General features: G+C 38.6%; 1 protein-coding gene across 7 annotated transcripts in view; it reads right to left on the reverse strand.

Moving 5' to 3' along the window:
* Nucleotides 1–12,220, reverse strand: part of SHANK2 (SH3 and multiple ankyrin repeat domains 2) — a 363,833-nt gene that overhangs the window by 215,880 nt on the left and 135,733 nt on the right. For all 7 annotated transcript variants that reach the window (XM_049821258.1, XM_049821256.1, XM_049821257.1 and 4 more), the window contains one exon: nt 9,485–9,654. In XM_049821258.1, coding sequence (XP_049677215.1) covers nt 9,485–9,654 — 170 coding nt within the window. The remainder of the gene's footprint in view (nt 1–9,484; nt 9,655–12,220) is intronic.

Raw genomic sequence — 12,220 nt, forward strand, 5'->3', positions numbered from 1 at the left:
AAAAACTTGAAATAATCTTTCTAATATATCTCAGGTGGTGCCCTCAATAAGAAGTTCTGCAGCAGGAGCCAAAGCCATAATAATCTACATCTCTATAAAAACTGGCAACACTTCATGTATTCCAATGAGGGTAACCAGGAACTTACAGGATAAATCAAAAAATATAATTTATCTTTTGTACCCATGAATGCTTTTTTTAGAATGAGGCCTTAATTTCTGTCTTTTTCCCTCTCACAGTAGTGCTTAAGAGACACGTTGTAATAGATAATTTGGTACCAGCAAGAGATTTTCTAATCAACATTTTCCCTTCTGAAGGACATAACAATGGTAAATCAAAGGATAACTTTCCCAAAATTAATAATTAAGCGTTATCTTTTCAAGTATTTTTTCCTTTTGCTTTGAGTAAAAACAAAAGATGTGGTTGCTACGGCAAGAGAAGGCCAGAGTCTCTTTACACACAACATGAATTACAAAAAGAATCTGATGTTATAAGAGTAAAATTAAGGTTCTAGTAACATCATGAATCCTCGTATATCTTTTCACAATGAAAGTATAGATTAAAACAAGAATTACGTTCCATTACATGAACAAAACTGCGACTCAAGATGGGACAAATATCAAACAACTGAATAACAGGAAAATATGTATAGGCAGGTGCCAATCAGGATCCTATATTTTAATGTCTTTGAAGTATTATACTTAATATCAGCCAGATTCTGCTTTGCCAAAGTCCAGAGAAAAACACAAGAAAATTATATATAGTGCAAATAAAGGATAGGATGTTTTGTCTCTTGCAACTTCTGTGACTTTACTGACAATGTATATATTGTAATTAATATAACATACTCAGCTTAATTACTCAAATATACTATCAAAAAATCACTTTAATCAAAACAACAAAAAAAAATTATTCTTCCACATTACAACTTCCTTTGTTCTGCCACGAAATCAAGAAATATATTTTTTCCATCAAATGATGGTGCATACTATTTCTAAATTCCTTGTGATACTGAAATTTCAACAAGTGAATTATTCTAGTTATCCTTATTTGCAAAAATATCAATTAAATTGACAGCCAAATTCAGGCCATTGTCTTTATAGCTGCTACAGGATATATCTGAAATGTCTTTGCAATATCTACAATCAGGTTTTGGTGCTTATATAAATTGCATTCTTCTTTCCTGGGAAAAGAAATAATTATATGGATTAGGAATAACAGATCGTCTTCTGGAGAAAGAAGAACATTTCTACAACCAGGAGAAAAAAGAAAAATTAAATCCGAAAAATTCAAATCTGAACTCTGGTTCTGTGTCTTGATATAACAATCTTCTGGATTTGCTTTTTTAAAAATAAAGTAGATTTTTAATTTCCAATGGGTAGCAACCTAACTTTGTTCTCTCAGAAATACTTAATATTATAGTTTAGGCTTTTCTCTTGTAGAAATATCTGTTGTCTGATGTAAATTTTCAGAACTATTTGCCTTTTGGAAGGAGAGCTTCCAAATGACAGATAATCTATGCAAGAACACCTATTTCAATGAGAAAACCAATTTTGCTTAAAACAGCCCCTCAAATAGTTACAACTTGAAAAGGTATGTTCCTAACCTTCAGTTGTTATGGCAACTTATTTCCTAAGTGTACATATCAACGTAAACAAAAATTCAATGTTTGATCTGTTTTTGCATACAACCAGGTAAATCGAAAACAATATTAAGGGACAAGTACTGTGCAGTGACAGCTCTGCATCTGAAGCCCAACTTGACTCAGACTTTACACACCACATAAATGAAGGTCAGCACAAGTTACAGCTTAATCTTGCTCTCTCTTAAAGAGAGATATTTTTATTAAGATCTGCTTTTAGTTTACATTTTACTCTATTTCTCTACCTACCCCTACGCACTCCTGATAGATATCCTTCCCTCCCTGTGATTAATGACGAACAAGATCTGTCTGTTCTGCCTTATGGGCAGACTAGTTCTGGCTTTCAAAGACCTAATCAAGAGAGACTGACATAACTTGAGATCAGCGCAACTGGACTGGAAAGGAAGCCCTTGTCTATCGCCCTGCCGACAACCACGGTAAGGCCTCCAGCATGCAAACAAGTGACTGCGTCCCAGCTGCCACGTAGAAAATGCCTTCTGCAGTCCACGCACAATCTGGAAGGATTGCATCTTGCGTATCTGCAGTTAATGATTTTGTATAATTGACCTGAGCAGTCAGATTCGACTGCGGCTTCACAGACATTTCGTTTAGTGGGGAAGCAAATTCAGCAGTTCTTTCCCATCTTGGGCTGTGGGTCCTCACCGAGAAACCAAATTCGGGCAATAACATGGGCAGAAAATACTCCTTGCTTTTTAAACTTACGTTTAACTTCCAGTTTTGCCACCAAAACAAAAGTGTGATCCAACCGCAGCCTCAAGGAGTTTACCTTTCTGTAACCCAAGTGACTCTGCTGGTTTAGCTGAAAAGCTACCTTACCTCCCTGTAATTCAATATTTAATTGTCCGACTTCTCCTAACAGTCCAACTGCCATACCCTGAGCTCACTGCACATCTCCTGGCTGCGTCCCATCAGTCTCTCCGGCCACCCATACTGCAAGCAGGTGGTAAGACTAGGGAACCTCAGCTTCAGGTTTTGGGTGGATGTCACCAGTCAAAACCACTGCGGCCACAATCAGTGTCAGGCTAGTTCCTGACTTAAAACACCTTTTCATCTTTTATCACCGCTACTTTCTGAAGAAAGAAACAGTGCAAACAAGCAATGTTCAGAAAAAAGGACCTTGGGCTGAGAAGATGGCAGTGACTATGAACAGAGCAAATACTACGTCAAAATCTACAAATACAATGATCTGCACATAATCCTCTAAATCTGAGAAAATATGGCTCAACTGAAATAGAACTGAATGAGCTGTGCTGTTCCAAGATTTGGCCCTGTGTATTTTTTTTTTTCTTCCTTTTTTATCTTTGACAACAACTTTCTATGAAGATCATCTTTTTCCTGTTATTTGGGTACCTCTTAAATAGTTTGGGGAAAGTGCAGGAGAGAGAAAAACAGCATAAAACCAAATTCTTCTGCACTGATTGGAATTTTGGACAGAAATCAAGCATTGGAATAATCCATCCGTTTGTAATACTGATCACCACCACCACCTCTGTTGAGGAAGGTGCGGACAGAGTCAAGTTTGCTCTTCTCCACAGTGATGCCTAAACTACGGGTCAGGGGAATGCAGAGCAGGGAGCATTAATCCGAGAAGAGGTCCCAAACCAACTTAGATCTGCAGCCTGTACTATTGTGTCGGGCTACGCTAGTGTGCTCGTACGCCATTCACAGCTCCTCCCGCTCTTCTGGTACCTCCGTGTCTCCCGAATATTTTGGGCCAGTTACTGACTACCAAAGGAAGGCTGCCGTTAAGTAGTCAAGAGCGAAGACGATGGGGATTTGTGGATGCTCGTACGTCCTAATCACTTTCTCGCAGCCTTGACAGCAAAGCGAGCTCTCCTGCTGGAGCGGGAGCAAGTCGTTGTCTTTGTTACAACGCTTCCGTATATCAGTTTGAAGCACAGCTCTCTCCTGCCCTTCAGATACAAGTAACTTGAAGAAATGAGTTAGGTTGTTATCTGTGATGAGTCATAATTATTTGTTAGGAATTTAGATCAAACCGATCAAGTCAGGAGACAGTAAGGAAGCAAAATGGACCAATGAATCTGGGTAAGATTAATATTCCATTTCACATTAATTTCATCCTTCATATAAAAGAGTAGCAAAACAATGCTTATGCAAACCTCTCAGGTTAAATTTTGCTGCCACACTTACTCACACAAGGTACAAAATGCTCTTGAAGAAACAAACCAACATTTCTCAGGCTCTTCCGTTTCCAATATTTTATTTACTAATCTAACAAGCGCAAAAGCCCGGGAGACCAACTTTCCTTCCGCCCACAAGCACTGTCTGTTGGCAATATCTTCAAGCTCAGCAGGGGTTTAATAATTTTTCTTTTTCAAAATGACTTACAAGTAGATTTTGCAAGAAATGAAAATGTTAGAGATATATTTGGATTGCCCTACTGGCTGAGATCGCATTGAAAGAAAAGTAGTGTTGCAAGGGTCAATATTTCTAATGCTGAGAACCACTGACTTTCTGCCTAGAACAGATGCTTGACTCACTACTACTGAATTACTACCGTTTCTCTTGCCCTGGAGAATGTAGCTGAGAACAGACCTCGGTTGGGGTAAACTCTTTTCAGATGTGCAGACTGTGCCTGCGCAGAAGGCATCTCAGAAGGTTCATGAAAAAGTCTGTTGGAGCATATTTGAGATAGTGAAATAACTCCCCATTTTTCTAGATAGTAAGCACTAGAAAATTTGTTTAATCATAGTAAGAGTTAAAGAAACTGAGCATCTTCCAGAGCTAGCCCTGTATTCTGTTTGCCTTCCAGGTGAAAGAGAGGAGATAGTGATACCAGGGCAGGCAACAAAATTAAGAGAGGAAAGTAAAAATTTACGGTTGGAAGCCACCCATGGCCAAACTATACTAGGATCTGGGACCTGAAACCTGAAGAAATAACTAGAAATCACATGGCAAATGAAAACACCGTAATAAAAACACATAGAAAGACAAGAAAAACGAAACTGTGAGCAGGATGAGACTTCAAAAGTTCTCAAAGTATTCGAAACAGGCAACCATGGGGTTTTTTTCTTTCTAGGTCAGTGAGGGATAATTCATATGCACTTCAGGTATGTTTTAATATTTCAGAGATTCTGAAAACAATTTTGATTGTTTTGTTTCTAAGTGACTGGAGATTGTCTGCACCATGGTGATTGGCACCTGGAACTCGTGTCTTTCTGACAAGGTGTGCTAGTACAGATGTGAATCACAGGTAACCTTCTCGAGGATGCACAGCTACTTCTGTATTGCTTTAGCTTCGTGACACAGAAAACTGCTAATTCTCCACTCACAAAGAACTTTGGAGCATTGCACTCTTTTCATACATCTGAGTTTTGTTATAAAAGAGGCCACTTGATTTCCAGTGTAAGAATTAAATTTAGCAACGCAAAAGCTGAATAAAATACATTTTACAGATACTTTACAGATACGTGTGTGTTTGGATTGTGGCAGATTTATTGCTATGGACTTTTAGATGTAAAACGAAGAAAGAAACAAAATATGTTAAAAGTGTTTCAGCGAGGAATGAAGCCAGCTCTTCATTTATGTGAAAACATAAGATTAGGGTTGTTCTTGTGCAAATAAAGATATCAGATTTATTTTTACAACAGCCATGGCCCTTCTCTCATGAGTGGCAGACACACAAATGATGTCAGTATGTATGACTAACAACTAAAAATAAAACAGATATTTTTGTACAGGCTTCGTAATATCCTATTAATACAAGACCATTTTGTTTGGTTTACATTTTCTTTGAACCTCGCCCATTCACAGCTTTCTCTGAGCCGTTTCCTTGTATCATACACAGTGACCTATTGTCACTCATGCACTTCTAGCGGTTTTAGAAAGAAGAAAAAAATCTGCCTCATCTTCATCTGATGAAAGCACTTTTCATCAAGAGTTTAGGAATTCATCCCCCTCTGTGACCCTTCTAATTCTACCAAGTTAAAAAAGAAAATCCATAAAAACATTTCCCAGCTAATCCCTTTCTCTAATATGTTGTTCTGGGCTTTTATCCCTGTAATAAATGCCTTGCTACATCTTTACTGTGATTAGTCTCATGGGATGCACATGTGATGAGCGTCTCCCCAGGGTCAGACTGAACATGGGTCAGAATCCCGTCGCAAATGCCAATACACGTCTGAATCCCCCCAAACAATCCAAGAAGCCAGTACTTTAGCATCAATGTTTTATACAGAACAGTGCAGCTACCAAGCTGGCAGAGGAGAGGGGCTAGGACAAAGCTTTTTTATTTCTGAAATGTGACGCTAAGGTGTTTCCAAAGTGAGGAAAAATTGAATTCCGTGGGGTTTAACGTGGTTTCATTTCCTCCAAGCACTGCACACAGTGAGCTGCTAAACCCCAAACAGGCATGTGTACCCCCAGGAAATCAAAACCTCGGTGCTGACTTGATCATGGTCTGGCTAAGCAAGCCTCTAGAAGACAGAAAATATATCCAGTACCAAGTGGAATTTCTACTCAGGAAGAGGGAAAAAAAGCAGGACCTCCTTATAGCCAGGGGTTCTGGCACTTGCACAGCATGTAAAAAGTATTGAGGATTGTAAGAGCTCTACTGCCTGTGCTTTTGGATGATGGAGAGGGAGCCTATCGATCTCTCACATTGGAGTAATTTTTTTTTATTCTGTATAAATAATTACATCTTGACTGGAACAGGGATGCAAATCCAGATTTAACCGGACCTGGATTTTTGTCACATATGCTGAGTTTGAATGGCTTCCTCAACATTGTTATACAACTGAGACATTTTTAAAGCATCACTGTCTTTTTACCTGGACTCTTTGTTCTTTACATGACCTTGTTGTGTTCACTCTGACATACTTTTTGTGACTACTGAGGAACCACTGACATGGTAACACAAAATACGATTTGATCTTTTCTGGAAGTTTTTCCTTTGATTAGCAACGGGACTCTGTGATACGGTGTTCCAGCCTTGCCGTGCAAATGGCCTTAAATTACGCTTCACAAGATTTAATGCTAAGTAGTAACACTGACAATCCCTATGTACACTTTCACTTTCTCTAAACTTTTTCTAAAAGCAGACTGACATGTATAGAAAACTCATTGGACTTTACTGCATCAAAGTTCTATAAAATGCTCTAAAACAAGTGTGCCTGCAAATGCTAGGCCTCTTCCAGATTTTAATTCAATGTGCAAATCATATACTTGAAGCTGAAAAAAACAATCCCTGCAGGGATGATTTGATGTTGGATGGGCATGTCCCCCTTTTTCTAACAGTAATAATTAATTTATAGTCAGTTTCAGTAAATAAACAGTTTCCCCATAAATAAAGATTCACAATTCACAGACCAGACACAATCTTATTTTCTATTTCAGCATTTTGGCATTCATTGGTTAGTGTCCCCCACAAAAATCATTGGTCTCAAGTTTAGATCATACTATTGTAAGTATGATTTGAAAAGTGGACTAATTTCTTCTTGCATTGTTTTCCAGTTACTGTCATAATCACTTAGAACCACAGGCACCTGAACTAATTTTTTAAAAATAATAAACTCTTCATTGAAATTTAAATCCCTTATTCTTGGCATATTTTTGAATATAATAGTCTCAAATTCTAATGTAAACAAGAGCCAGATAACGACTGCCTCTCCAAAATTCAGCATCCCAAGCAACCTATTACACTGTTTCCTCTTTTGCCAGGGAAAACATTTTCTGTCTTGTCTTGCTCCAGAACTGCCTGGATTTATTCTGGCAACAAGAATCTGTGTTGATCTTACATCCTCTATGTAAACAAAAATATTGCTACATCTTTAAATCCAACAAGTCAATTGAACACAACTGTGTACAACGTTTCCCAAAGAACAGATGACGGTGCTCAACCGTACTCATTCTTTATCTGTTGGCACCTCCTAGATCTCTGTAAACACACTCAGTGTAGAAAGTTATTTAGTACCACTCATGACGCCCAAAATGTCATCCTTTGTAGGTACTGGCAATTATTCATAGTGTTAAATTTTCTGAGATTATGAATAAGCAAAGAGTTCTAGGGTGTGCTTAAGTCTCGCTTTTTTTAATCTTTTGGTTTTTTCCACTACATGCAACATTTTTTTTTCTTGTAATTGACCAACAAGCATCTTTCTCAAGTGGTTTTTTCCTTCACCCTTCCAGTGAGAACTCCATACAGAAGACCCCAGGCTTTCAAATTTTAACCCAAGAGCCAGTATTCTTTTGTAAAGGTATGAAAAGATCACACTTCCTTTTAATTTGCTTTACATTTTTGCATGAAAGTTACTCATAATGTAGCTTTACCTCTCTCTAGATTGTACCCATTCTTCTGACACTTGAAGGCTTTTGTGAAGTGCTTTTATGCATTACTTCTCTTGCATTTATTCTTATACACTGGATGCTTGCAAAGCTGGTTCCCAAACCATGCAAAGCTCTGTCAATTTTGTTTGAATTTGAAGATGACTTCTGGTTATTATGACTTGCATTTTATTTCATAATTGGCATTCCCAAGAAATTCTATAACCTCAGAGCTTTGCTTGCCTTCTATTAATTTTACTCTAGCCTAGATAACTTCCATTAATTGGGCACTTTTATAATGTTTTATGAAGTGTTCATATAGGCTCTTCCAAAAGTTTTTGTGCACTATTTTCTTTAGAGCATAATCATTGCTTCCTACCTGATCAGGGCATAATCTCCCAGAACTGCAAAATTATCTTTTCAGCCCTACAGACATCACCAGCTCTCCTAAGTTTAACCTTCTGCCTTCATCCTTGCATTTAAAATGAATCTTGCATATGTTTTATCTTTAAATGCAGCCAGACTTCTGTTCTACACCTTCTGAAGGTTTGAGTTAACAAAAATTATTAAACCCACAAACACTTCAGAATCAGCCACATCCAAAAATAAAAAGACAAAAATACCTTCTAATGGCCCCTGATCTTTTTCCAACTACTGCTTGCAGGCGCAAGGGAGGAGATATTTGAAGTTTTTCTTTGTAAGATAAGTAGTTTCAGTTGCAAGGAAATTTTCACCTGCTTAACACTTTTATTTAGGACACTGAATTTATTCCCTTTTATTTGATTTTCGTAACTGGTATTTGGTTTGCATGGATTGAGCAGAAAGTCTTTTTATTCTGTGACTGGTTTTACCTGGATGTGCAAAACCACAGCTGAAACTGCATAACAATGCACCCTTAGGAAGGTCAATCCTGTAAACCACATTGCCCACTTTCTCAGCTGTACCTGGGCGTACTTACTGTCTTCAAAGTAATAACACAAAGTTGGCCTTGATTTTAACATATTCTTAGTTGGGAAGTGCACCAGTGGACAGAAATTATACATGCACCGCCACACTTCCTCCCCAAAATATTTACAGTAGGTTCTACCTACCTACTTATCCTAAGCCTCATGAGGGGACTTTTCCTACTTAAGCAATAAATTGTTCCTTGAGGAAAGGGCTTGAAACAGGCTTGACCTTGTCCCTGGTTCCTTCCTGAGCTGCTTAGATAGCTGACATGTTTACAACCTTTTAAAGCCCTGGAGTTGTCTCTCTCTAATGACTACAGAAGCAAATTACGTGCTCTGTGTAAAAGATAATGCTGCTATTACTGCATGTATTTCTGAATTCTAGCAGTACTTTGAAGTCACTTAACAGTTAAAATGGTAGCTAAGTATGCATGGGTTACAAAATACATCTAGGAGTAAAATACCCTGTAAAGAAACAAATGCATAAAAGCACTTCTACTGAGCAGATATTTTTTTCCCCCTGAAATAGAATTTTAAAATAAAATTTCCGTCTAGCAGAAGAAAACGTTTATTCAAAATTAATTACATACTCACCTTTGACTCGATCTCCTTTGTGCAGATGAATTTCCCCTTCTCCTTGAGGTTGATATGGCTTTACGACAATAAAAAGTCTTCCAGGTACAGCACTGTAAAGCTTGCGTTTTGGACCCTGATAATCCAAGGCAGACAGAGTATCCTTGTTGGCACTAGGATTGTAAACGGCACTGGAAATTGAAATTAAAAAACATTAACTGGTTATTTAAAATAGCCATCACATTAGCAGGATTAAATTAAGAGTGAATAACATAATTGTCTTCCAGTAATACACCTAACCCTGCAGAAGAAACCCATGTTTTCCATCCTAAACACATGCTTGTAATGGTTGAAATCTTTCAACATGAAACATGATCAATATCCACCTGACCATGATGGCCTAGAAAAGAAAACATGTAACACTAAAGTGTTTATTTTTTTCTGCAAATTAACTTGCACATTCACAGACCCTGATGAAGCTTAAAATTTATAGGCAAATCATACATTACAAGCATCACAACTTGTCAGAAAGGCTTTAAAACATCTGTATTTACAATTATTGGTAGGAAGGGGTTTCTTTGTAATATTGTAACGTTAACTGACAACCGAATTATTAACTGAAAGGACTGAATAATCAAGTTACTTTGTCACTCCAAGGCCGGGAGCTAAATGTTAGATCTCCTCAAAGCATGGTTCTTTTGGCTAACATATTCTCCAGAAGATCATTTCTGACTGCTGGCAATGCATAGCTCTCCCAGTGACTTCAGAGTGGTATGCCCAGGTAAATCATAGGTCATCAAACAACACACTACCTACTTATGGTGTATAAAGAAGAAATTAATGAAAGCTAGTGAACGATACATAAGAACATTATTAAACCTCTGGAAAAATGAGTGAACTGTCAAAAATGTAACATGAGAAACAGGCAAATATTAAAGAGGGTGGGAAACCTTTAGGAGATATCATAATAAACTTGCAATACGCTACTATTCAACCTTAAAAAGAAAACCAACATAAAAACTTGAGGTCTTACACAGAAAGTCTAGAAACAGAAAATACTCATGAGAAAGAAGAATATTCATAAAGATTTATAGGAAAAGGATAGGGTACCAAAGGAAGAAGAATTATCTAGTGGTCATCTAGCATTGTAACACTCCGCTTACTTTCTTGTAAGGAGAAAGAAAAGATCTCAAACTGCTATAAGCAAAATGAAATACTGGAGTTTAGTGAAAGGCTGGAGTTTAGTGTTTCTTCACCCTTTTTTTTTAAGCAATCTCCTACCAAAATAGGAGTCAATAAGGCTCTCAATATAGGTAAAGAAGTTGTCTGGTAAAGAAACAACCATAGTGGATCTCTCATATCAGGAACACTTCCATTTTCCTGCAGTAACTTTGTTACTGTTTGGAATAGCATCCCCCTTTCCCCTCGTTGTTCTGTTCTTCTATTGCTGTGAACAGGTGCTACTAAAGATAAGCCGCACTTAAGAGTTTAAAAGTGAGCTCTGGTTGCATGTCTGTGATGGAGTTTGCATCAGAAACCTCAGCCAGCTCTCACAGTTGTTTAAAGGAAGACCAGAAAAGATGATGTTCGGGTTTCAGTTCTTTTGCTCCAATCCTTTTTCCTTATACGCAGAGAAACAGTCAACACCATAAAAATATCCAGATCTATAAACTTGCCACACATCCAATTTCCACCTGGATCAAGCTGTATTTTCTGCCTAGTGTAGTAGCAGCCAGGTAGCAGCTGTTCACAAAGTTATAGCCCAGCATCTCCTGGAACTCCTATCGCAGAAGATACATTCATTTTCTCTCTCACTGAAAGAGGAGGGGGAGATGGCACATTTAACCTTCGCACTGAATGCATCATTGCTCCTGAGACAGGCTTACTAATGGAAATCAGGGCTGCAAACGGGATAGATGACTTCTTCAAAAAAGATCTTTTCTCTCCCTCCTTGTCCCCAGGTTGGGCTGCCAGCCCAGCAAGTCCCATGCCATGAAGGAGCAGGAGGAGGATGTGGAGATTTCCGAAGACATGTGGACATGTTTCCCTCTCATCCAGAAGAAAGTGGCCGCCCTTGATGGCTCAGCCCTGACTGAGGCTGTGCTGGCACCTCCTTTCGCTAATCACCGTGGGCCAAATTCCACAGGAAGGCTGCCAGTTCCCCTGCCTCCCCCGGCCTCCCTCCAAAACCAGTCTGGGATGAAAAGCAGCAGCTTCACGAGAAGATAATCACCTGAGCCACACAGGCTGTACAGATCACATGAAGCCCTTCCAGCATCACTTTCCAGCCCCTTTCCACAACGCAAACCTCACAAACCTCATTAACCTTTCCCCATTAACCCACCTCTTCTGGGCACTTCTGCTCCAAAACCCAATCTACTGCTATGTCAGAAAGGGCTTTTTCATCTAAGGGGAGCAACAGCTTCGTGGTGAATGTATTATTTGCAAATAATAAGCAGAGAGAGCAACAATTCCCACATTTAGCTGACGGTAAGGAGGCGGTCATACAGTTAAACAAAATCTGTGAGGAAAGTGTCATGTAAGGTGCCATTCGTGACTGCAAAATGGGCCTGTGGCAAGAAAAGGCATTGCTTGCAGGAAAAATTACAAACAAAATCCTTTTAGTTGTCTTTAAATTTAGAGAGCCTCCAGCTCTCTTCTCAGTACTTGCATGTACTCTGGACATCTCTGAAACAAGTCCTGATGGTACCTCCGAAACCCTGCAGCTGGGTAGCAGTTTACGTAGCTGTGATACTG

This window comes from Accipiter gentilis, chromosome 17, assembly GCF_929443795.1.
Source record: "Accipiter gentilis chromosome 17, bAccGen1.1, whole genome shotgun sequence".
NCBI lineage: Eukaryota > Metazoa > Chordata > Aves > Accipitriformes > Accipitridae > Astur > Astur gentilis.